The sequence below is a fragment of the Monodon monoceros genome, unplaced genomic scaffold, assembly GCF_005190385.1.
Source record: "Monodon monoceros isolate NGI ecotype Baffin Bay Population unplaced genomic scaffold, NGI_Narwhal_1 Super_Scaffold_3, whole genome shotgun sequence".
Classification (NCBI taxonomy): Eukaryota; Metazoa; Chordata; class Mammalia; order Artiodactyla; family Monodontidae; genus Monodon; species Monodon monoceros.
Window position 1 is genome coordinate 68,595,687 of NW_021703780.1, and position 27,454 is coordinate 68,623,140.

At 41.8% G+C, this 27,454-nt stretch overlaps 1 protein-coding gene across 1 annotated transcript in view; it reads left to right on the forward strand.

Moving 5' to 3' along the window:
- Window positions 1-27,454, forward strand: part of CACNA2D3 (calcium voltage-gated channel auxiliary subunit alpha2delta 3) — a 781,826-nt gene that overhangs the window by 491,931 nt on the left and 262,441 nt on the right. Inside the window, exons 12-13 of the mRNA XM_029243037.1 lie at window positions 2,651-2,729; window positions 14,125-14,258. Of these exons, the coding sequence (XP_029098870.1) occupies window positions 2,651-2,729; window positions 14,125-14,258 (213 nt within the window). The remainder of the gene's footprint in view (window positions 1-2,650; window positions 2,730-14,124; window positions 14,259-27,454) is intronic.

A 27,454-nucleotide genomic window follows, 5' to 3' on the forward strand; every position in this document is an offset into this window, starting at 1 on the left:
CTTGGAATTTAACAGGTTTTAACCATTACAAAGAATAAAGGTGAAGGTCCTTGTTTTTTACATATTTGTGTATTTGTGAAAATGTCTAAAACCGAATTATAGGGCTTTAAGAATATATGCACTCTACAATTCTCCATACATCTGTGACTTCGTGTCATCTCTGTTAGACCTGCTTGGCCCCCATAGACATTTTATTTGTTATCCTGGCTATAGATAAGTGCCTAGAGCTAGAATTACTGAGTCTGAAAAAATTACAGATATAAAATCCTGTTGTTAAATGGATCTCCAGAATATTTATTTTGGAGTAAAGTCCCTTCATTTTGTTGCCAGTTGAAAGGCATTATTGTGAGAAATCCAGGGCATGAACCCAGTATTGTTTGATTATGTTTATTTTATATGCAGAGAGGCAACGAGTCATTTCCACGCCATTTCTACTCAAATAAGGGGGCCAATTCACTGGGAGCCAAGGGCTGCACATAAATGGAAATATTTAACATGATTCTGATTTTCTTTCATAAGCAATAAAATAAAATACAAACCAACAAAATGAGTATAATGCTATAAATGTCTTTGCACATACCTGACCCAGGGGATGGTGCTGACTGGAGAAGCCACAGTAGTGTTGGCAGTAGGGGCAGCGGTGCTGGTGGAGGGGGTCGTGGTGCTGGTTTTCATGATTGTGGTTATTGTTAGCACATTATTCCTGTGTAATCATGTCTAGTCTGAAGTTTGGTGCAATCCTACTGGTTTTCCAAATGGGTTGCCATCTTTTAAAATCAGAAACTGTGTTAAGTTTTCATGAATGGTTCACAGCACTGTTCTGGGGTTTTAACTATGCCTCCAAGAGAGAACTGTTTGTCCTCAGGTTCTTCACCTGGATGGCAGAGGAGGTTTGGCACCTGCAGGTATCTTTGCTCAGAACAGATAGGCTGCTTTGCGTCAGGTCTTTTCCTCTTTGCTTGCGAAGATAGACTCACAACTTCACTTCCTAAGAGCTATCTTTTATGCTTTCTGCTTCGTTAAGAACTTGCTTTGTGCAGGTTTTTATTAGTCAGACATTTTGAGCTAAAAGCTAACAGTGGCCAGGCAGGAAAAGTGAACAGGGGACAGCTCTGTGTAGGAAGGTCAGTGGTGACCACTTTGGGCCTATGAGGTTGCATCTTCTATTTTTTTTTTCCCCAAGAGAGTCAGAATCTCCCAATTAAAAAAAAAAAAAAAACCCCTCTTCCCAATGTGATTCCGGTGGGAATAGTGTGGAAAAGAGCTGGGGGAATGAGAGAGGCAAAGCAAAGGCCTCTGTGTCTGCTCATCTGCCCCGGAAGTCCCCTTGCAGGAGCTGTTGATGGATGAAATAACTGCCTTACTCAACACAAATGAGGACAGACTAAGGCTATACAATGATAATGTATATTTAAACATCTCTTTAAGTTGGAAATAAACCATCACGTAAGAACTAGTCTTCCAGTTATACGTCTCAGTTAAGAGGTTACTCATAACTAAAGCAAAATCTTAATTTTCAGTCAGCTATGTCATTTACATTTTTATCCATTCATTTACTGAGTTGTAATATTCCAAGCCCTGTGCCCCATCAAAGCACAGCCATCCTTTCCCTTGTCAGGTGGATGGTCTAGTGGAGATCAACCTCACAGGTATAACCACACAAGATACTAGTTAACAACAGTTGCAATAATGGCTCTGAAGGAACCGTAGGGGTGCTTGACCCAGTCTGGCTGAGTGGAGGAGACATCAGCTGGAAAGACTTCGGGGCCACATGTTGAATGTAATTCATCTAATACCATGTCTGCATTTAACTCAGTCATAAATTGGTGGCTGAAGGACTGATTTCACCTGCCAGAAGAATTTTGTTTGGACTGTGTGGTATTGACCCACATGCCATTTAAAATGTGAACCAAAGGATTTTAACCCTTTTAATTTCTTGTTTTTCTTCCATCTAACCCTCAAGTACAACTCTGGGAGGTGGGTTGTACTTTATTTCAAAGAATTCTGGCCTCATAATAGAGATTTGAGAAGGCAATAGAAAGTGAGAGATCCAAGGTTTTATATGTGTTCTCTGCTCTTTAGGAGCCGAAGTTTAGGAAGGCTAGAGAGGGTTCCCTTTGGTCTCCTGACTATAGGCTGTGCCTCTCATCCCAATTAATTACCACCACAGACAGTAACAGAGTGTCTGCAGCCTGTTCTTACCATTGGGTGGGTGGGGGGCATGCTGAAGTTCTTTCAGTGGTGTTTTGATTCCCAAGAAGAGCACACTCTGTACTTCTGTGCGGATGAGGAAAATGGTTGCCAATTTGGTCCAGACCTGGATGATCTTTGTCCATATATGTGTAGCAAACTGTAGCAAACGCAGGCCCACGATGCTGCCAGTCTCCCGTTTCAAGTTATTCTCCTCTGTCTCAAGTTACACACCGAAAAACAACCACCACCAGTGCCATATGGGTTAAAAGATCAAAGGCCCCAGTTTTGAGTATATTTCTAGCTGACTTTACTTCAGATGTCTTAAATATGTTTCTGAAGATGGGAAGCATGGAGCATTATTAAGGAGGTAAATCACATGTGTGTGAGCCATGCTTGTGGTCTGGGCAGGAGGGTGAAAAGTGAAAACCACTGATCCGTGTGTTCCTCTTCCTCTCAGGTTCGCATCTTCACGTACCTCATTGGAAGAGAGGCTGCTTTTGCAGACAATCTCAAGTGGATGGCCTGTGCCAATAAAGGTAGGTCTCCTGATGGGTTCAGTTCTGAATAACTGAACAAAGAATAAAGAACTGATGTGTAGAAACAGAGACAGTCACGAGAAAGTGGAGCGTTCTATCAGAAGGCTATGAATTCTAAGATAAGGTCTGGATGTTTCTAAATGATTATGACTGACTTGTAACAACTTCTCCCAAAATGTGTTTGTAAACTTTGAGGACGTAGTCAAGTGGAGTGGTTAAGTCTCTCCACTCTGTTGCTTAGTAACTGAGTGACCTTGGAAGAATTACTATGGCAGAGCCATTTACCCTGCACCAAATATCCATGTGCTCACTCACCATTCCCAGCCCCCTTGCACTGGTTCTGGCCAACAGGCTTTAAGCAAAACCAACCTGGGTCATTTATGGGCTAAAGCATTTAAGAGCTGGTTTGGTGGTATCTATTCTTTTCTACTCCTGTGAACTCTGAAGCTACATGATGGAATAGATGAAATAGCCTGGGTTCCTGAGTGGCCGCATGGAGCAGATGCCTTTCTGCTCACCCTGTCTTCTGCCATCTGCCAGCCCATGATGGATATATAGTCTGTGTGATAAACCTTTGTGTTAAGCCAGTGAGATTTCCAGTTTGATATGTTCCCATAGCATAACTTAACCTACATAACTAATTAACTTAGTTAACTTTAACCTGCTTCAGGGTTCTAATCTTCAAAGTGGTGAGGATGATAATAGCTTTTCTTTTTGAATTTTATTGAATATAGGGTTAAAAAATGAAATGGTACAGATTAGGTGCCTAGTTCAGTGCTGAGACCTAGTAAGTGCTCAATAATTGTTGGCTTTTCTACTTTCACAGGTTAATTTTCTACATTCACAGGCCCTGATGTGTGTTGGAAACAATGCTTTAGGGAAAGCACAGGGAGGGAAGGAACAGGGCCTCCAGTCTTATGAAGGGCTTCTTTTCAGTCTACACACAACCAAGAAGGCAAAGCAAAGGAGGAAAATATGTGGTATATTCTAGATTCCTTGAGTCTTAACCCAAACTCCTTGAGTTCAAATCCAGCCTCTACCAAACACCAATCACAGTGGTGGATGTTACCATACCTACCTTGGTCTGAGTTATATCACCTACAGAACAGAGATAGTGATGATACCTGCCCCAGCCAGATGCTGTGAGCATGAATGAGGCCGTGCAGGTAAAGCTGGCAGCTCAGTGCCTGGCACAGAAATGGCCCATATGATTTCCTAGTGTTATATTGATCTGTGGTTATGTCATCTCTGCTCTGAGGCTATACAGTCCCTGAGAGTAGCCTGTCACTCTGATTTCCTCTTGAGCACTCAGCCCAACCTCCTGCTCTATGTAGAGTGGCTGCTTCTTTAAGGTTTGAAAAATGAGCAAATTGACTATAAATACTAATAAATGAAGATATGTCCTGTTGCACAGTAAATTGGTATTGGTGGATGTAGGTGGTCTATTTCTACATTGCCTGTTATGCCGTCCTTTATAAAAGTTCCAATATATGTATGTTAGTGGAGGAAAGAGGACTCAGGGAAGGGTTGGCAGGTCTCAGCTTTAGTTTTGGTGACTTAAGACAAAGTTATTTTAGTTGCAAGCAACCAAAGTTGCTCCCTGAAATTAAAAAGAAGAGTGTTTTGGAGAGAGAGGAGAGTGAGTCAGAACCCAGAGTGGGAAGGGAAGCTTATGTCTCATGAGGGACCAGGGGCTGTGTTTTTGTTTTTCTTTTCCTTCTTGGTTTCTTTCTGCATTCCGTGGCATTCTTCTTCTCTGTAGATAGACCTTCTCTGCTAGGGCATGTGCATGTCAAAAATGGCTACCTCACGCTGTGCATACCCATCTATCCACACAACACCTATTGTGGAGAAAGGAGAGTTTATATCTTATCCAAAAAATGATTCTGGCACCCAGCTTGGGACAGGTCTTCCCCTGCCGAATTGCATGTAGGCAGAGGTAAGGCCACAAAGAAAAATATGTGTGCTCTGCAGGTGGATGGACACGGGAAGTTCTCAGGGAAAAGGTGCCTCGCCAAGCAAGTAAACCTCTGCCTCACTTTCCCTTTACTTGGCATTGTGTTTTATTATCTGCTTCTACTTGGAGAAATCTTTGAAGCAATTCTCAATTTCCTCATCTAAAAATGGAGAACTGCATGAAAGGTTTGAACATTTCCTTGAAGCTCTAAAATAACATGTTCTGCAATTATTTTAGTTTATTGGCTGGCTCACCTCACTCAAAGGTATCAGTAATTCTCGTTGTCTCAGAGTAATGCATTTGGCTTCATTTGAAGAGGAAATATAGAAGGAAAGTAGGCATGAGGAGATGGAGGCTGAATGGATCCTAGGTTGCCTCTGAGAAAACAGACCATTGAGATAATTTTTGGAACTTCACTGACATTTGAGTGAGCTACACTTTCTCAATTTTTTCCTTGATTCTGTGGTCTTGAAAGAAAGAGTTCCTTTCCATTTTTTAATTTTTAGAAGTTTTCATGTTACTCCTGCCACATCAGACTGCAATTCTTCCCATCAGCGAGTATGCATTTAGTCATGGGTTATTGTTTTTAACCACTGTCTGTGTCCAGCTGATGAAAATTACTCAAATTGAAGTCTTGTCTTAATCAACTAATATTACACCATAATTTAGGTTTAGTCATTGTTTATAAGAATCTTTGAAGAATCCTTTTGAAGACAATTTAGTCAACTCAGAGTATTTCGGGGCCTGGCCATAGAATATAGCCCTTTAGATTTATAAGTTCTGAGTGCAGCAACTTGGAAAATCCAAGGAGGTAATAGTAGCTGCTTAGCTGGCCTGGCTGCTGGATTCCTCAGTGATTCTCCTTCTCTTCCTGTCCAAATCCAGTTGTTTCCTTCCCTGCCAGAGTCAGTCCCTCACAATAGTTTCACCTTCCTCCTCTGCTTCTCTTCTAAAGGGCCTTGGGAATAAAATGTCATTGTTTGCCACTCTTCAAAGTAGCAGTTGCCATCAAAATGTCAGGTTCCAGTCATCTGTGCCCATATAAACATCGGCTTCATGTTGCGTCAGTTATGGGGTTTAGATCAGCGTAACGTCGGTGAGCAAGTATTCTTCTATGGTCATTAATTAAATCATTGTTTATACTCTCAGATTGTTATAGTATGGAGGCAGCATAACATTTTTCATCTCAAGTGACATGAGGTCCAGGGAGGGCCCGCCCCCCTCCTTACATATTTTTGCCCTGACTCAGCCAAGTTCTTCAGTGAAATGAAGCATTAGCATTCGAGGACCAGAGCAGACCCAGGGAAGCCCAGGGAGAAGCCTGTTGGCTGACTGACCAGAGTGACCCTAGGGAGGAGCAGGAGTTGTCAGGACCAGCTCATTGTCCCTGGGTCAGTGGTCAAGGACCTGCTATCCGTGCGAAACTTCTTGTTTGGAAGTATGGTAGCCATGGAGACAGTTCTCAGTCAGTGGACCTCTGGCACTGCCCCCTGTAAATGGATGTCTGGGAATATTCATGCCCTCACAGGAGTTCTCTGCCTCCTCCAATCCACTAGCAAAATCCAGAGAGGCCTGGAGCTCATTGGTTTGTCTCATTTTATGCATAACTAGGTCCTATCTTGAGGCAACCAGCCCTAATGAGGCAAAGCAGCAAACCATTTTAAATACATTAAAACAATTATTGCCACTGTAGAATGGCTTATGGAACTTAAAATTCTGCATTCACACTATTGGTTAAACAAGTGAACTGGGAAAACTGAAAAGAGGGGCCAACTAGCCCAGATACTCCATAAAGCCTTGATGACCTTCTGTAATGTTCAGTGTGCCAAGCTTTTAAATAAGCACTGCCTGATTCTCCTTCAAAAATCATGGTGAATGGAGTATTTTCCAGCTGTGCAAATGAAGAAGGGTCTGTCTCTGTGTTTGGTTCTCAACTTATCTGTCATCATTAGATCGAATGGAAACGCCACGTTGAGTCTGTCTTGTTTATCTATTCAGCCTGTCCCTCGTTGATAGGCTAATGGTCATTCTCTCCTTGTTTGAAAGAGAACTGGCGGCCTGAGCCCTCCTTGGAAGTTCAGACCCATAGCCTTTTCCCACTAGAAATCTCTTAACCTCACTCTACCTTTCCAAGTGTCAAATTTATGAGGCCAGAATGGTTGTTTGGAGTAGGGAAAAACTGGCAATTAAAATTTTTTGCTGCTTCAGAAAAGGTGGAAGAAGGCAAAAATGACAGTTATTCAGATACCTTTGTATAATTCTTTTTTTGTACTCTTCGACCAATAACTCTCCAATTCCCCAACCCCCAGCCCCTGGTAAGCCCCTTTAGACTCTGTTGCTATGATTTTCACTTTTCTAGATTCCACATACCAGTGATATCATACAGTATTTGTCTTTCTCTGTCTGGCTTATCTTATTTAGCAAGATGTACTCAAGGTCCATACATGTTTTTGCAAATGGCAGGATTTCCTTGTTTCTCATGCTGAATAATATTTCTGTGTGCGTGTGTGTGTATACACTGTAACTTTTTAATCCATTTATCCATTAATGGAGACTTAAGTTGTATACATTCTTTGTGTAGATTCCATAGAACTTGAGAATTTGAGTGGAAAGGGTAATAGTTGTGAAGATGAACATGGTGCTACTGTTGTTAATAGCAACTAAGGATGACAAACTTCTTACTAAGTGCCAGGTAAAGTGCAAAGTACTTTTATGTGTTATCTCTTTTGACCCTCATTAAAGCTGTATGAAGTGCATGAGAAGGAAACTGAGACTCAAAGAGACTAGCAGCTCTCCCCAGGTTACCAACTAGCAGGTGGCAGAGCCAGGAATCAGGCCCAGTTGTTCCAAAGTCTGAGCCTAACTCTTCACCAGGATGTGAGGTTGCTTCTCTTTGGGGAGAAGAAAGTCATGGTTCATAGAGGACTATTTCCCATTATTTGAGAGAATCTAGGAAAAGGAATCTAGATGTTGAGAAAGGACTTTAATGGTCTATAGCTAATAAAGACTGGAGCTGGGATTTATAACCACCCTGTGTGTTCCAGAAATTGTCCTGCTTCAGCTTGTGTAGGCATGTGGTCCAGTTTCTGACATTTTACAAATGGAGATATTAAGACTCTCCGAGGAGACGAGGCAGGGTGGAATGGGGCACAGCGATAGAGCTGCCGGCAAGCCAGCATTCCTAGCTCCACAGTGTGATCCTTTAAACTAGAGGTCCCCAGCCTTTTTGGCACCAGGGACCAGTTTCATGGAAGACAGTTTTTCCACGGACTGGGTGGGGGAGGATGGTTCCGGCGGTAACACGAGCAATGGGGGGATGGTTCAGGCGGTGAAGAGAGCAATGGGCAGCGATAAGGAGCGGCAGATGGAGCTTCACTAGCCTGCCCGCTGCTCACCTCCTGCTGTTCGGCCTGGTTCCTAAGAGGCCAAGGACCGGTAGCCGCGGTCCCCAGGGATTGGAGACACCCACTTTAAATTATTTTTTCTAGCATGAAATTTGAAATTAAAAATATTATAGACTTGAGGACACGGAGAGGGGGAAGGGTGGGCTGGGACAAAGTGAGAAGGTGACATGGACCTATATATACTACCGGGTGTAGGGTAGATGGCTGGTGGGAAGCAGCCACGTGGCGCAGGGAGATCAGCTTGGTGCTTTGTGACCGCCTGGAGGGGTGGGATAGGGAGGGTGGGAAGGAGATGCGGGAGGGAGGAGATATGGGGATGTATGTATGTATGTGGCTGATTCACTTTATGAAGCAGAGAGTAACACACCATTGTAAAGCAATTATACTCTAATAAAGATGTTAAAAAAGAAAAAAAAATGTAATATTATTCACACACAAAAAGACTTGCTCCTAAGTCAGAGGTTCTGGCTGATTCTGATAGCTTCACATTTGCGAGCCCCCTTCTCCAGGTGGCACATGCCCACTGAGGCCCCTGGGCTCCCTGCGCTAGTGGTCATTCTCTCTTTGGTCTTCTCTTTCCAACTCATCGGACATGTGCCCTTCAGCTCTCAGGGCCCAATAGACCTCTTACTCGTTCTTTGTAATGGTCCAAAGAGATGTGGAGGTAGAAAGTTGTTTATCAATGGTTCATTTTTCTATAGAAAAAAAGTGATTTTCAGTAGTGTGTGATGTTGATGGGGAGGACGAAGATGGGACAGAATATTGTGAGGGTCTTCCAAGAACACTGTTGTTCCGTAAGGGGATGCACACCAGGTCTTGAGGCAACCAGCTCTAATGAGGCAAAGCAGCAAACCATTTTAAATACATTAAAACAATTATTGCCCCTGTAGAATGGCAATATGGCCACTATGCCCCAGTGCCTGACCAGCAACATCACTGCCTACCTTATTGCCTTGGGAAGACTGGGACCTGATCACTGGCTTTCTTGTTTTCAGCCTGCCTTATGTCAGAGGGGAAAAGAGTCTTTGAAAAGACTCAAGGGTGCAGTGCCCATCACACCAAAAGTAGAACGAGGACCTTACCCAGACCTTACCGGTGAGGTAGACAGCCATGGTCTCCCACTGAGGAGCAGACTCCGGGGTCCCTCAGATCTGGTGTCATTGCAAAGTGGAGTGTTGAATGATGTACTGATGGAGCGTCTCATGCAGAGGCACCTCTTACACAAGGGACTCTTAAGAAATCTCTAAGTAAGGGTAGGAAAATATCAGAAATACAAAGCACCAGGCTGCATGTGGTTTATCACACTGAGTAGTTGTAACTCAGAGTTCACAGGAGGCTTTGTAAGGGAATAGGTAAATAAATTGATGTTATGGAGAAAAATGAGCAGATCATTTATAATAGGTGGCTAATTTCAGCATTAATTACTCCTTGATAATTACCAAAAGATTGCTGCTTCTATTTTCTAACATGATATATGAAGTCCAAAAAGGCACATTAAAGAAGAGAATAAACATTCAAGAACTAGAATTTAAAATAAATAAAAAGAGGTGAGGGAAGGCCGGGGGGAAAGTGGCCAGTTCAAAGGATGCAGAGGGAGAAGGAGGGAAGCATCTATGGTTACAGGCAAAGAGTCCAGCCCTCAGCGACTTCCTGTTATCCATCAAAAGGTACATTTGTTAACTAAAACTTACATGAATAACATTTAAAAACAAAAAGAGGCTCTTTCAGATAAGTTTTACGGTTTAATGGGTTGGGGTTAGATGATCTGATTTGCATGATTTGCATTAAGCTTTGCAGTGTACATTATTAATATTATCTTTGTAATTCTAGCTTTTCTTACCTTTTATACATCTGCATTTATGGTCTATATATTGAAATATAAGTTAGAACTGTGGTATGGGTTTTGAGTAGACCTTTGGTGCTAACTACTGTGCATTTGCCAGGAACCTCATAGGGCAACCACATATTTCCCCACCCCAGCCTCAAACTTTCCCAGCCACAGAGATTCAAACAGCCCATTAGGGGTGCCCTTACAGAGGAGGACCATGCTGTCCATGCTCTGAGCAGCTGCCATGCTGTCCTTTCCCATTACAGGAAGAGGCAGTGTCTTCAGTGGTTAAGAGCAAAGGTTTTGGAATCAAATGAATCTGTATTCAAGTTGACCCAGGACAAATTACTGAACACTGTTGTTTCTGTTTCCTCCCTATACAACGAGCACACACACATGTTGAGCTGTTGTGTTACCCAAGTGTAGAGCGACAGTGTGAATCACAGTAAGACTTTGGTGAATGTCCTTGCTTCAGTAATGGCTCTCACAGAGCCACGTGCTGGTTCTGGGAATATCTCTCTGGACAAGACAGGCACCAGCTTTTTGTGACATTTCCTGGAGCCAATGTTCCATTGGCAAGAACAAAGTAAACAAGTAAATCAGAATTCAGCATTGATGAATCTTCAGAAGAAAGTGAAAGCAAGGTGAAGCAAGAGGAAATGAGTTCAGACAGCTAACCCCTGAATGATCCAAAGGAGCCATCCGTAGAAAACTGGGTAAATGGTGTGCCAGGCAGAGGGTACAGTAGGTGCAAGCGCCTGGGGAGGGCCAGGTGGATGAACTTGGTGGGAGGATGGAAGGGGATGAGTTCATCCAGGTAGGCGGGGGCCTAGTGAGGGAGAGTCTTAGAGGTCAGGTAAGAAATTTGGATTTTATTCTAATTAAATAGAAGCTGTTTTAGGATTTTAGGCAGGGAGATGATGGTCTGCTTTATACTTTAGATGGTCTGCTTTATACTTTCCTTTGACTGCTGTCAGGAGTCTATATAACAAGGAGGGGGATTTGTGGGGCGGGGGTGGTTGTTGCTATACCCTGGGGGAGAGACAGTGGAGTCTGGAGTAGGGTGGGAGCAGTGGAAATGTGGGATTGGACTTGAGACATATTTTAGAGATAGGGCCAGAAGAACATGCTGGTGGATTAGCTATGGGGTGGGGTGAGGAAATGATGGCTATCAAGGATAATTCTTAAGTGTTTGGCCCAGTTGGGCAGTGGCGTCATTTGTGAGGTGGGAAAGACCCAATGCGGGAGGAATAGGTCTGGCCAGGGAAATCAGGAGTTGGCTTTGGACGGGTTCAGTCTGAGAACACTGTTAGTCATCCTTATGGAGGTGTCAGGTATACTCTTGGCTATGGGCCTGTAGCCAGCTTTTTGTAACTTTTCATAACTTTGATTATGATAGCAAGGCCAAGTGAGGATGATCCCTCAGCCCCATCCCCTTCCAAATGTGTGATTGTTTTTCCTTCCCACTCTCCCTCAATGCTGAGAATCTGTCTCTCCCATCCCCCTCCTTCTATTTATTCCCTCCTTTCTCTGGCCCTATTTTGGAAAACCCAAATCAGGGATTTTTACTGTTGGCTTTGAGGATTAGAATGAAAACACAGACAACCAAGAAAAACTCCTCCCAAGAGAGGCTGTGTTTACTGCACATTTGGTACAGGAACCCACAATAGGAATAGTGCTATACTGTGAATTGCTCACCCAGGTATCTTCACGGTCCAGGACCATGGAGTCCTCTCCTCCTCTTATCAACATGGCAACACCTCTCTTGGTTTGTCCTCTGTGTCATGTTTGTCTCTCTAAGACCCTTCATGCAGAGCCAAAGGTTTACCTACCAGAGAAGAGCTGAAATGTCTTCTTTCTTATTCAAACACTGATTGTAGTCGTGGTTTGTGGAGGGATTATAACTATGATGCTTGCTGTCATCCAGCAATCTTCTTTAAAACTTCTTTTTTCCACTATGCCTCTAAGAGGGGCCACCTGGAAGCCTTGCATGAGCAGTGACCCAGATGGGCATCCCTAACTGTAGTGCCTGACCTCTGAGGGAGTGCCAAGGTACACATGGGCCCTGCTCCAGAGCCCTGAGCTAGAGCAGGGTCTCACAGGTCTTTTGGGCTCAGTTTCTACTGGGATGGGCGAGGCTCTGGCCCTGGCCAGGAGGGTGGAGTGGACAAGAGTGACAGTGCGTGTTAATTAGCACTGTGCAGAGCTGTCACCAGGAAGCCAGAAGCCACATGGTGCCAACCTGGTTTGGGGTTGGTACAACAAATTAAAACCAGCTGGCTTTTGTTTGGAAATGCCCTGGGAGGGTCCTGGTCCTTTCTGGACAACAAAAGGGCTGGCGTTTCTTTACCCTGAGCCCTGTATTAAACACTAAGAGGTTCTATAAACACTACAGCAAGTGCTGTGATGGATCTGGTTTCAGAGGCACACATATCGTCTCTCATTTGTTGGCAAGTAGGAGGTGGCATCAACTTAGTTATAAAGGTCCTTATTTAGAGGCATGGGGAGGAAACATGAATCTGTGTCCATCCAGTGTCCCCCTGCTTAAAATGCTTCCATGACTAGTTGCCTGTAGGATAAAGTCTAAACTCTTTCCCAAGGTCTTATATGATAGTCCCTCTGCTAATTCCTCTGATCTTATAGCACCCTACTTCTACTCACTCTCCCCGAGCTTTTTACTCCAGCCATTCTGAGTTTTTTTCAGTTCCTAGAATGGGTCTAACTCTGACCTTGGGCCTTTACTTACATTCCTTGCTTTGCCGGACATAGTCTTTAACCCCCCTTCCTCTAGCTAACTGGTCCTCATCCTTCAGGGTTCAGCTGTACTGACCCTTCTTCGGGGTAGCCAAGTGATTGGCTGTCCATGCTGTGTGTTTCTCTATAATGTTGACTGTGCTATTTTATAGTTGTCAGCTTACTCAGACCTCCCAGGAAGCAGGGGTCATGCTCATCTAGTTAACTCCTGCTCCTCCAGTGGTAGGCACCAAGAAAGCCTTCCATAAATGTTTGAATGAAGGGCTCCCTCCTGGGGATCCAGACCTGTGCTCAGTTCAGCCCTTCTCTTCTAACATCTCCTGACTCCCAGCAAAGCCAACAGGACACCAAGCTGAAGAGGAGCATAGCAGTACCTGAACTCGAGATCAAAATGGCCTCTCCACCCACAAGATGATAGCATGTTTAGAACTTTTTATGTTACTGAGAAACCATGTCTACCCAGCATATTCAAATGGCAGGTCTGGTAACTACATGAGGGTTTGAGCTGGAGTTTCTGCCTTAAACACACAAAGAGCAAAATTCTGTAGAAGCAAAAGGCATAGATTAAGATACTCAAGCCTGGTTTCACCTTCTGTATTTGCCACTTGTTACCGGTGAGAACACGGCCAAAACACATATGCTCGGTCTGCCTCAGTCATCTTATCTGTAAAGTGGGCGAGTTATGCCCACTTCATCATGTTGTCAGGAATAAATGAGGCAAAGCTTATCAGGTGTTTAGCAAATTTTGTGCCCCTTATTAAGCACTCAAAAATTAATTATAGGGGGGAGGGATAAATTGGGAGATTGGGATTGACATATACACACAACTATATATAAAATAGCACAGGGAACTCTACTCAATACTCTGTAATGACCTATATGGGAAAAGAATCTAAAAAAGAGTGGATATATGTATATGTATAACTGATTGACTTTGCTGTACACCTGAAACTAGCACAACATTGTAAATCAACTATACACCAATAAAAATTTTTTAAAAAAGAAAAAATTATAACTATTGTAGTTATAAAAATAGGACAGCCTTTAAATTTTGTGCTTTTTAGTTTTCCCATTGGAAATAAATACACTAAAATGAAAAAAAAGGGGGGGGGGATTTACAAAATGGCATGTAGAGAGGATTCCCATATCTACCAGAGAAGGTCTATATGTATATGTATAGAAAACATCTGGGGAGAGATTCTCCAAAGGATTAACAGGGGCTTCTTCTGGGAGGTGGGTTTGTGGTTGATCTTCATTTTATTCTTTTTGCTTGACTCTGTTTTCTAACATGAACACATTGCTCATTAAGTGGGTGATGGTAGAGAGGAGACATAATGTTTAAAAAGGAAAAGGGAAGAAAGAAATTAGCTAGAGGCTAAGAAGGCATAGTGTAGGTCTGCTCCCCAGTTGTAGTTGTTCCTGTCTTTACTTAACGTTGTTCTCCCTTGGCAGGATTTTTCACCCAGATCTCCACCTTGGCTGATGTGCAGGAAAATGTCATGGAATACCTCCATGTACTCAGCCGGCCCAAAGTCATCGACCAGGAGCACGACGTGGTGTGGACTGAAGCGTACATCGACAGCACTGTGAGTCCCCAGGGCCCCAGGGGAGAGCCTGAGGGTTCCTCCTACCATGGGAGAGTTTCCCTGGGTTTATTCCAGAAGATGGTGGTTGTAGCATTCCTTCTCAGTAACGGGGTTCACTGACATCTTCCATATTTGTATGGTTTGCATTGATCTCTTAGCAAGCAAGGTTGGTGACAACTCCTAATATCAGAGAATGTAACAGGTTCTTCTGGAAGGTGTCTCGTCAGCACAGAAAACTCACTTTTGGTTTCTGTCTTCTCTACCTTTTTTTCCTTCTCACAAGTGTACAAATTCTGTCAGTGTGGCAATGATGACAGGTGTGTTAGATTCGGTCCTTGCCATCATCAGAGAGGCCCAGTCCTGGGGATGAATCTTGGGTCTCAACTTGGGAAGGTGGGACCACCTTCAGTTCTGACAGTGAATTGGAGCCACCGTAGAGGCCACAGCTGCCTTCCCTTGAACAAGTGAGAAAATGCTTCATTGGTGGTTATATAGGCACTGATTGTTGTTGCAACTCTGGCCATGGGCTCATTCTAAAGCCAAAGTCCAAGGAAAAAAGATTCTGGTGCCGAATTATCTTAAAAGGAGGAGTGTTGCCAATCGTCAAATAATGGCTCAATGGCCAGGTTTCTTGTGTAATTGCTGGGTGATTTTTCATAGTCATAATGAATCTGATGGGAGTGGCAGTTTTCGTTTATTGATTGTAAATGTTCTCAGAGGGCCCCCTCCCATCATTTGTGTCGGGATTAACATCACATTAATCGCTGTAACCCAGACCAGCCTTCCTCCAGAGTGATCTCAATGGCTGCCATGGGCCAGCTTTTCTCTCCACGAGCTCGCTCATTCCTGCTGCTCTTCTGGCAGCTGCAGGCAGATACAGGGCAGGAGCAGCATGTGGGAACCCATCTTGGGGGACAGCAAAGCAGCCTGTACCCCCACACACACAGCCTTAAAGTACACAGTGGGACCATGGAAATACAAACTGGTCAGGAAGGGGTAGCCCGTCCCCAGGAGAAATCACCCTGAGTGGAGATGGGTGTTAAGCTAAAGAGCCATCTCTGGTTGCCAGGGAGACCTTGGGCTTTTATCATGTTCAGAGTCTGACCCAGTTTGGTTTAGAATCATGGAAGTGAAATAACTAAGCCACCCCATTTGTGTCGGCACCATACTAACAGTAATAACAGAGCAATGACAGTGATGGTTTCATCTCTTCCTCATATGTGTAGTTGAGTAAGGCTGGGGAAGAGGAGAGGAGGAGGGCAGCCAGCGAGGGACGGACTGATCCAGGCACCCAGTGGTTCTGTGTACAAACCCTGAACAGCCAGTTGGGTCTGTCATCTTATTTGTTTCATCAATGTAAAAAATATAAAACAGAGTCTCTATGGGACTAGCACCTGGATAAACAGACAGATCAGTAGAGTAGAAGGTCCAAAAAAAAGACCCACCTACATATGGAAATTTAATTTGTGATAAAGGTGGCATCTCAAATCAGTAGTGCTAGGATGGGCTTTGTAATAAATGCTTTTGGGAAAACTAGATAGCTGTTTAGAAAAAGATAAAATTAGTATTTTCTTCACATCACACCAGAGAAAAATATCCAAGGGGATCAGAGACCTAAACTGTAAACAATGAAACCATATAAGCACTAGAACAAAATCTAGTGAATTCCTCTATAACCTGAGTCCAGAGAATGGCTTTCTAACAATGACTCCAAAATCCAGATGCAATATAAATAAAAATAGGTTTGACTACTTAAAATATAAACAAAGCAAAACCCAACTTTTATAACTAAAAGAATCAAGCACAGTCAAAAAGAAGCAAACTCAAAAAGCAAATGGTAAAATAGGAGAAAATATGCAACATATAGCACACATGAAGAACTAATAATCCAAATATATCAAGAACTTTCAAAACTTAAGGGGGAAACTCCAAAATTCCTATAGAAAAAAATGAGCAAAAGACATGACCAGACAGTTCACACAATAATAAAAATGTTTTTTAAACATTTGAAATATGTGCAACTTCACACATTGTAAGAAAAATGCAAATTAAAGTATGGTTTGAGATACCATTTCTCTCACCTATTAGAGTGGCAGAAATGAAAAGCTTAACTTTGTGGGTGAGGCTGTGGGAAAGAGACACTTGTACATGCTTGTGGGAAGACAGAATGGGGTATAGGAAGGGGAAATGTGCATTTACCCTTTGACCCAGAAATTCTACTTCTAGGAATTAACCCTGAAGATAAACCTCCAAAAATCCAAAAATACATACGCACAAGTTTGTCCACTGTAGAATTGCTTGTCATTTCAAAATATTGAAAGTTACCTAAATCCCCAACCATAAGAGATCAATTGGATAAACTGTGGTACATGGATGTAATGGAGTCTTAATGTTAAAAACAAACAAACAAAAAGCCTGGAATATTTTGTGCCAGACAATAACGAAGCACTCAAAACCATGAGGTCACGTCAGAAGGCCCAAGAATCAACGTGAAGGGGCTCTCACTGGTCAACTCTGGGACAATTTGAGCCTCAATATTAAATAGAAGAGTAATGGACTATAACTTGAATAAAACAAATCAATGTGTTCTAAATAAGTAAACAAATCTCAAACAGATGACTAAATAGATGATGAAATGGATGGGAAGGAGTGCATATGTAGTGGGCAATGGGATGCTGCCTGGTGGGTGTGGAGGGAGGGAGTCATGAGATGGAAAATCACCAGTGGGCAACCATTTTAGTAAAGATTGTTTAGGGTGAAGGTCATCCATGGATGCTAAATCTAGGGGGGAATTTTGATGACTGGCAGGATATTTTCATGGTCTCAAAGTGCTTCCCTAGAGATTTTTGACTAGTTAGGAGGAAAAAAAAAAAAAAAAAGTATCTATCCAGTGGAAGAATCCAAAAACATCTTGAGCGGGTCTTCAAAATTAGTGTCACTAATGAGAAGCAGATGGACATTGTGTGCCTTTGGTGAAGGACACATCATACGTTTAGAGTGTCCTGGCTGGGGTTACATAACCTGAAAATCATGGGGAGGAAGAGAATAAAGCTTTGTATCAATGTAACATCTTGCTTTAGGTAATGCTAATCATTTAAATAAATTGTTCTAGATTTGCTAACCACATACATACATATTTACACACACATATATACGTTTATATATGGGTGGCAGTTACAAGAGAGGGAAAACCCATTGCTACTGCAGCTTTTCCACTAAAGAACTGACAGCAATAGTGAAGAAAATGGTCTGAAAGCAGCTCTGGGCAAATGGTGCAGAGGAATTGTCTTTGAAGTCTTGTGCTTCATATTAAACATTTACATGAAATTTTCATTCTGTGCCATAATCATCTTTACTTACTTTAAAATAAAATAACGCTTTAAGTGGCTCATTATTAATTAAAATGGTAGACCAAGATGACAGAGCTCATTTATTCTACCTCTTCAAGAACCTTTTGATGCACATAAAACTAAACCCCCAGAATGTTTGTCCCTGAAATGATAGCTCAGCACTGCCTCTGTGTTGTATCTTTGCAAATAGCCCTGATAAATGAATCCCCTAGTAGAATGTTCTGAGGGTTCTTTCTCATCTTGGTGGTGCTGAGAAACCTGTTGGGTTAGGAAGGATTGGGGATTCCATATCCCTCTTTCATAGGCCTGTTAGGTGAGGAGAAGGCAGCTACTGCTCCAACAGGTGCCTCGCTGGCCAGGAAGCAGCACCCCTTCAAACTCGTCATCTGGGCCTGTATCTACCAGGGCAAGGGCAAAAACCCCCTGTTGTTTATATGGAAACAAAATTGGAATCATTTGCTAAACTCTTCTGCAGAGTCTAAATTCTAAGATGAGGCTGCCGACTTTAGCACCACCCAGAAGATGAAGAAGGTATGGGAATCAGCAGTTGCAAGTTCATGACCATCCTGACACATCCAGGACAGTCCAAACCCAGGATTGCCCTAATGTGTCCCACCTTGCAATAATTAAAGAGACCATACTCAGGAGCATTTGGCACTGGGAATGGTGACCCCATTTTAATAATATCCTGGTAGGGTTGGCAGCTGTGGAATTTTTTTGATATTTGAACATATTTATAATCTACCTTAGCAACTTCTTTAGAGTCTTTCCAAGGCATTTATTTACATAGTTGCAGAAGAAACAACTTCCTTTTTATATTCATAATTTACAGATTTAAATAATGTTTAATTAATTTATACCATTATGATAAAATTACAACTGCTGTTCATCATAACATTTCTGCTGACCAGTGATTTCTCCAGGAGCCTGGTTCTCCTTGTGACATTGTAGTCTGGATGTGCCTTTGATTCCTTTAGGACTTTTGACCCTACTGATTTATATCATTTCTACCAAATACTATGGAATTAGGTACTAGTTGATTATCTAGTAAATTTGGACAGTCGATCCCACAAGTTTGCTTAATATGGTCCTAAAAGTCTTCTTTCTCCTTAGTTATCTGGTGGTAAATGCAAAAGGAATTCCTATTTGCTTGACTCTTCAGTTACTGTGGTTGAAAACCCAGCAGCAACAAATATAATAATATAATTGATTTAATACTTAAGTGAATAGCTTGTAATAACCTAAGAGTATAGTACTTTCCCTCTTTATTAATTATACATTAATTCATACAGTTCTGGGTCTAGACAAGATCAAGATAAAAGTTTGAACAGAAGCTGAGTTAGGATTTTTGCACGTGAGAGTCCAGGGTTGTGTTTAATACAACCTGATCTAGAATCAAGACAGACAGAATTTTCCTTTCAGGGTCCATCCTCCCTGACTATTACTACCAGTCTGATTAAATATTCTGTTTCCTGCCTGGCTGTTCTATTCAATATGCTCTCCTGGTGAATCCCAAATAAATGAATTAATGTTAACAGCATTAATTATGTTTAATCTAATAAGATTTCATGTATTAATTGACAACACAGCAAACACCAGGATTCTGAAATTCATGGGCTTCTCATCTGAATACAAGTTGTGCTGCACAGTCATTATCTCTTAGGTGCAGAGCAAAAAATCATTAACAATGGAATTTGTTCTATTTTGTAAGCAAATGACTTAGGTTTTCCAGTTGGGTCCTAATCATCTTGGAAATGCTACCCAACTTGGTATGCAGAGTAGAGCATGCATCAGACTGTGGAAGCATCAGCATCCCTGATCAACCCCTCCAGGGGAGTTTGCACAGACCACAGTGACACGTAGAAGGGAAGCAAAGAAATCTTTTAGAAACAGCGGGAATGTGACCATTTAAAATAATGAGAATTCATTACCAAGCTCCCCTGCCCCTCCCCTCTGCTGGTAATACAATTCAGTACGAAATTTGTAGGAACTTTCAAACCAATTTAGTTGCATTTGCAAATTGGACGCGTATTCCTCCTCCTCACCCCCCACTAAGTCCAACTCGGAGAAAATGCTTTGCATATGATAAATTGCACATTTGTTTTGGTTTCCCATCTCAGAATGGCACCTAGGCTATTTAGGAGTCGTTTGGGTGATTGCTTTGGGCTACAACATCTTACTGCCTAGAAGCAATTACTCAGGGGGTTGAAGCCATCATAAGGAAGTTGTTGGGGCTTGGAAGCTGAATTTACAGTATTTTCCCCAAGACACCACTTCATATCAAAGAAGTTCAAATCGTCAAAACAAAAAGACACTCTTAAAGAGAAACATAAACCATCCTGCTGGGTTGTGGAACAGAGAATGCCATCTGCATTACATGGCATGGAGGAAACTGATTTTGTTGGGACCTCTATTTCATAGCAGATGGGTTCATTAAATTTAATAGCCTCCAGAGCCTTTAGAAACCGTGTTAAGAACATGCGGAGCATGCTGTGACACTTCACTTCTGGCCCTGCAGTCATTATAACTCTGGCATAGACCATAAATATTACAGTACTTTATTTCCATTGAAACAGATTACTATTATAATTATTTTTTTGCCAGGAGATGGTGATGTTAAAAATTGGTGCATTCTTGATTTCAGGTGCTATTTCTATTCATCCAAATATTTTCCTCTTCCATTTGATTCTAGATTTCAGTATTAAATAGGATTTTTTTTTTTAGCTCAACCATTTTTTTTTCTACTTTGAGCTGGTGTTACAAAACTATGAATCAAAGGTATAAAGTTATTTTCTTTAGGAAAGTTGAGATGTTCTAACACCCTGTATCGATGACTGTCACTAGTAGAAAAGTTTAGGGCTGAAAATGAAAAAACTTTTTTAGATTTCAGGTGGGTTTTTTTTTAGATTTTTAGATTTATTGTTGTTTCTGCTATTGTTGTTTCAACTATCTATAATGGAAGGACAGCTTCTAGAAATAGATAAGCCCTTAAAAAATAAAATCCCTAAGCCTGAATAATAATTTAGCATGATAGATTGTTCAGCAGTCTTTGTTTACAAGTGACAGTACCCAACTCAAAATAGCAAAGGTCAGAAAGGGAATTTGTTGACCTGCAAGCAAGATATCTGTGTAGTTCTCTCTTGAGGCATGACTAGATTTAGGGATCAATCCCATTTATTTTGACTTGTTCCTTGATTCTTATATGCTTATTCCCAGCAGACTGTCTCTACTGAGTGGCAAAGATGGTCTCTACCATCCACTAACTTTCATTATCTTTTTATAGCCCTTTCCCTTCCAGCATCTATGTCAAGTCTGTGATAGGCTGTTTGAGTCACAACCCTATACTGAGAGGTGACATGGAGCTGCTAACAGATCGTCTGAATCTCACAGAGTGGGGAAGAAACCAGTCCCAAAGGGAACTGATACTGGAAGGACTGAGAAGTAACAGAGTCCTGCATACAACTTGCTTGTAGAAGCCAAAACTAATCCATGCCCAAGATAGTGTTTCCCATCGGTATGGTATTCATTATGGTACCATGCTTTTAGACGCTGGAGCCTTTTATCTAGTCAAATGTTTCCATGGACTGTTGTTGAAACAAACATATAGAAGCAGAGTACTCTTGTAGACATTAGGGGATGGAGGCATGGAACCCTGGTTGCTTGGCCACCTCCTGAATGCCTGCATGGAACCCTGGTTGCTTGGCCACCTCCTGAATGCCTAGGGAAGCTCAGAAACACTTTTTTGCTCCTCCCTGACCCTGCAGAGCCTAAGTAGTACACCAAGTAATTGTTGAGTCAATGTCTGAGAATGGCAAAATGGGATTCTCTGCTGTGGATTATGTACTGTGCCTTTACAACAAGATACTGGGTTGGGTTCAGTTAGGAAAGATTGGGAGGTTGTATCTGTGGTTGTATTAGAAAACCAAATTGTCTGTGCTTTTTTTCCTCAAATGCCTGCTGTATTTTTCATATTTTCTGGAGACCAGTTCTCCTGTCAATCCTCATTCATGGGTGAAACATGGTCTCCTCCAAGTCCTACTTTACATATGTCCCAGTTCAAACCCAACAGAGAACAACTCAGTGTTTGTGTATCTGAGTTCATTTCTGAGCAAAGTACATAACTTTCTAGTCCATGGTTCCTCTGAGGTCAGATGTCTACCCATTATCCAATCAGCCAGGGCTGGGGAAAGGGCATGTGATAGAAACAGGTCAGCCAAGGCTGTGAATAGCAGATTCTGTAAGAAAGAGGTGTGAGTAGGAGGAAATGACTGGAGTCTCAAGGAGTTGGCATTTCTAGATTTCTGTCTTTCCATCTAAGGCTTCTGTAAGTTGCATCCCCAGCTGGGCTCTAATACTAACTCTTGGGAGCATGTCTTCTTTCCTCTTTTACTCCTAGGCTCATGGCTTCCTTTTAGCCCAAGTTGCCCAAACAAGTGTCCCCCAGTCCTCTCCTTGCCTCCCAAATCTTTGACCCTGCCCTTCCTCCACCCACCATCCTGCTATGTGGGTGGTAGGAAGCCCCCTCCCTTGTGCCTTCTGAGAGCTAAGGGAGGTATTTTGGCCACCACAACCAAATCCGTACTGCTTTTTTTCCCCTTCATGGCCCAGATATTTAGGCAACTTAGATTCTCAGAGCTGATTCTCATGCTCTGACATGGTTTAAACTAAAATGAACACATTCCTCTTATTACCAGCATGAAGAACAATTAAAATAATCCCAGAGAATCAGCCTGTGGTTTGATACCAGCTGCCAGTTTCTCCTGCTGTGCACAGGATTTTCCCCCTGTAAAAGATTTAATTCTTTCACTCTTAAAACTTAAGGTTTGTTGTGCCAAATATAAATGTATTGTCTATGAGGCCATGCCTCAAAGATACTGTAGATAAGGGTATCTCAACGGACTTGGGCTCTTAAACTGCTGCTATTGAACAGTGGCAGACAACCACTCTTTTGCTTCCTCTTGCCATTAAAAATTATTCCTTCATGGCCTTTCAAACCTGCATGTGAGTGATATGGCAACTGGGGGCTCCTTCAGTCTTATTCTGCTGATGAAACGCACTCCCGTTAGATGTCCAGACCAAGCATGAGGCTCTGTGCCAGCTCCTCAGGGGAAATTCTCTCTTGTTCTGAACAAAGAAAGGAAAAGCAAAGACAATAGTTTATTCAGGCAAAAGGAACATGTTTTCAAATCAATTTCTGTTATATTTAATCAAAAAATCTGGAACATCACCATCTTTGCTGGTAGATGGAAACAACTGTGAAGCACCCTTATAATTGATTTCTCTTCTGAAGTGATCAAATTAAAGGTGGCCTGAGATGAAGCAAAGCTGAGTACTCATCCCACAGTCTCTTTCTCTCCCACGGTTAAGGAGCGTATGTTGCCATGGGAAGGATCCTTCCTTTGAGAAGGACAGGATTCAAATGCCCTGCTTGTTCATCGGTTGACCTCTTGTGGTGTTCCAATGGGAGAGATCAGTGGGCAGGACTGTCCTCACACCTTACCCACTATTAAAATACAAAGAGACTTTTAAAAAAGGTTTTGGCACTGTCAGAATTATATTTGGCTGTGGGTATATAATTAGTATTCAGGGAGTCCTTAAAAATAATCCCTTATACTTGTTTTGCATTTCCTGGCTTTCAATATACTTTCCTGTTTGTTGCCTCCAAGTGTCTTGTCAACAGAGCCCCACCATCGCCGACCTCTCTCCCTCCCTCTCAAAACATCAGCCATGCTCGTAGCCTTTTTGTTGCTTCAACACCCCCAAACTTTCTCCCTCCTCTGGGCTTTTGAACAATCTTCTTCTGAACTGGAAAGACTGCCCTCCCATTCTGCTCCTTTACGGGGAGGAGAATTATTCCCACTTGCTTTGTCTCAGCTAAAATGTCACCCCTCACATGCCTATTGACTTTCTATTTCAGATGCCTATTTCCTTCATAGAAAGTATGATCATTTATAATTATTATAATTATTTCAATTAAGTACTTAGATATTTTTTCCCTCTTTAAAAATCTTTTTTTTTTTTTTGTTTTTTTTGTCTCAATGATAATGTAAGGAACAGGGCAAAGTCTGTCTTGTATCCCCACAATCTAGCACTCTGCCTGGCACACAGTACCACATACTCAGTAGTAGCTCAGGGAAGCTAAGTGGTTTGTTTTTAGTCATATCACCAATCTCTTTTTACTACTCACTGGAGTTTGTTTCTCCCATTCTGCGCTCCATGTCTCCTTAAAAAGTACAATGAGATGCCAAGAATTAGGGAAGAAATAATAAAGAATATTGACTGCAAAGTAGATGGTGGTACCAAGGTAGAGTTTAAAATATTGTTCCCGAAATGCAACTGTCATATTTGTCTTTCCTTTTGAATACCTAGCTGAATGATCAAGTTTAGGTCTGAAGCAACTGGGTTTTCTGAATGCCAACTTCAACTACTCAGTGGCAGTCACTGATTTCAGATGGAAGAACAGGGAACTTCAGGGAGTGAACCAGATTTCTGCAGTGCTCCCTTTTTATGCATGTTGTTAAAAGCGATATGTTGGGGAAAGGGCTGATTGCTTGAGGCATATTGTTTATACTACATTACTTAGGTCTGATGGAAAAGTTCCTAACGGTGGTTTTCTTGCTAAAGATATGGTTTATGGATGAAGAGTGGAATGTGATTTTTTTGGTAGGGCATCATAATAATTTAGGTGGATTCCAAGGAAACTTGATATTGGGAGAGGTCGGGAAAAATATTCACGTCCATGGAAATTCTTTAGCATTAGCACTCAATTCTCCATCAAAATATAAATACTGTCTGCTTTAAATTACTGTCCTGATTCAGGCCAAGTTAATTACTCTGGCCCAGACTGGAAAGGAAAATTCCCAGAAAGTCTGATATGATAGAATGGTAGTGTGTTTTCTGAAGATGCTGAGAAATGCTTAATGAATTAGTGTTTCAATATAACTTTTGCAACAGAATACTAAGGGAATGAGGGGGAAAAAAATCATAGATTTTTGGCAGCTGTTCGCCATCATAGCACTTGACAATCTGCTTCTTATTTAGTTTTCTGTTACGTGAAAGCATGGAATTCTCAAGTTAAGAAATATTGATCACTGCATGACAATACATATGTAAAAAATGGTATTGTGTTGAAAAAGCTCTCCTTTTAAAGTGAGATTACTGACTATTTTGTTATTAAAATGTGTGGGTCATTTTACTTTGAAAATAATGTTGCTTTGTTAAACATAAGTTATTTAAAGGTTAAAATAATCTTAATTTTAATTATTAATATTATTAAGAACAGATTTTTCAACCAAGTATAACTGAATGCAAACAAGAACAAACTTGGAAAAGAAAATTGGTGGCTGGGAATGCAGAAATGTGTTGAGGGTTGTATCTTGGCCACAATAGATAGGTTCACAGCGGCCCTCTGCTATATTGGCAGAACCATACATTTTTGAAGGTCTGTTGATTTCCCCAGACTTCATGGAATCTAGACCAAGTTTGTCAATTCCCCATTTTTCTTGCCATGATAAGCCAACCTAGGGGCTGTATTAGGAGCACTCAGAGTGTATGGACTTTCTGGCCCTTGTTGGGGAGGGATAAATTTTCCTTCTTTAGGTTCTTCTGGCTGGTCTAAGAATTAAATTGACATGAGACAGATTAACAGGAGAAAATCAAACAAAAGTTTAATAACAGGGCTACATGGGAGAGGAAAACTGAATAACTTACCAAAATGGCCGAAATCCTCACCTTAAATATCATCTTCAGCTAAAGACAAAAGAGGATGTTGGGGGTAGTGGTTTGGGATTTCAAAGGGGAGGAAAGCAAGTGACATGGAGATGGAAAAACAAACAAATGTTAAATGTTAGCTGGGCCATGCAGAGACAATGGGACACAGAATAGACTGATCTTTTAAGAGTTTCCCTTACCACACCTAGTCCATATCTTTGCAAGCATCTCCAATGATAGCTCTCTTCTGGGAACAGGTCCTCTATCTAAATTCTTTTAGGCAGTTAGGGCGAAAGTCAGAGTTTCTTTCTGAGTCATTTGGGGCTTGAGGTTTTTCAGCTCAAAATAATCCACATGCCAAAGAGACGTTTTAGCATGGCAAGTTTTGCTCCCCTACACCCTCTTATCCAGCTGTATTGCTCCTTCTCTGTAGTTGTTAGCAAATAGGATCATCTACTCTGACCATATTTGTTCTAGGGATACCTGTGGAACCAGATGTTTGGTTACCTAGTTCATTGACTAGACACCTACTAAGCTGAGGGTCAGTCCCGATACTGGGCACTAGGGTGTCACAGCTTTCATTTTTAGGAAATACGGTTTAAGTCCCTTCAGCGAACAATCCAAGCCAATTAAGTAATTTAAAATTATTAGATTATTTTTGGTAGTGATTGGCAGCTTCCAACATTTAGGGGCAAGGGCTATCCATCCTTTCACTCGCAGTCTACCAGGCTATGGTGAAAACAAGTCTCAGACAAATTCTGCCAGCCATGGGAACATTTATTGGAAGCATGCACAAAAGCCAACCAACTTCTGAAAGTTGAAGCCCCAGCTCTCTAACCTTTTAGGTGGTCTGATGGCATCTTGCATCAGAACAAATGCATTATTTGCAGGAGTCAGTTTAACATTCTATTTGGAGTCAGGTGACCAAGAAGCAGGAGTCAGCAATTGGAGGCAAGACTGTTTAACAATCAGGCCTGGGGCACTATTCCTAAAGACAGAGGCCGCTGAGCTCACAAAGCCTTTATGTGGGTTCATGAAGAGAAAGGTGGGGCCTCTGCAGTCTATGGAACCAATCCACAAAGAATGGATACCTCCAATTTACCAATGAAAATCATTTCTAATGCCCATTATGGTAATTGACAAAACCTCTGGTGTTAGTCAGAGATAAATAACTGTAGCATATGCTGCCTTTTGCTTAAATACTAGCTGGAATATGTATTCCTGATTAGGGCAATTGAGTACCTCTGAGATATAGATTGCAATGAGCATACACATTTATATCACACCATCTATGCTGAAGTATTCCACAGTAAGTTATACACCACATAACAATTGTATATTATATACAATCAGCGTTTCTTCTTTGTGAAATGGGAATAATAACGGTGCTGATCTCATAGAGTGAAGATTAAAAATGATAAGACTGCTTAGTACCATGTCAGGCACATAGCAAGTATTCCATAAATGCTCATCATTATTATCTAGAAATTCCAAGTAACATTATTTATTGTTCCATACATAGAGTCTTATGGAATGAACTCTGCCTTAGTTTTATTTTAGACTTACCAAATTCTGACATTCTCCAAAAGAAAGGGGGAGACAGTTAGTCATGCATTTATTTCCCTTCCCAGCAGAAGGGCATCCCCGAGTTGCCTTTGCTCTTTGCAGCCACATGCCTACTCTAAGTGGTGTGTCCAGCTTGTCCTGCCTGGAAGCTCCATTCCATGCTTGGGAATGAGAGAGAAAAAAAAAAAAAGTGGTCTACATGCCATTGCCCCTCATTGTCTCAGAAGTCTTTATGACTGTGTCATTTAGAAACAGCTAGAGTAAGAAGTAATTACAGTGCCAGAATCTCATGCTATGGCCGGCAGGTATGAATCAAGAAGCTTAGGAGGAAAAGCTGAGCTGAGAAAACTAATGGTGATCTTCAGAAGCCTCCTTCCCAACAGTGCAGTTAGCTAGGCCTCATTTGAGCAGCACAGTAAGAATAACCGGAATGCTAGAGCCATCTGTTTAGGGCAGTTAAAATGCACCCCAGACCCTTTACTAAATGCTTTTGCATCCCTGTCAGCTGGGCCTTATCTCCATTCTCCAAACGAGGAAGCCTAGGCTTAGGGAGATTGAGGAATGTGCCCA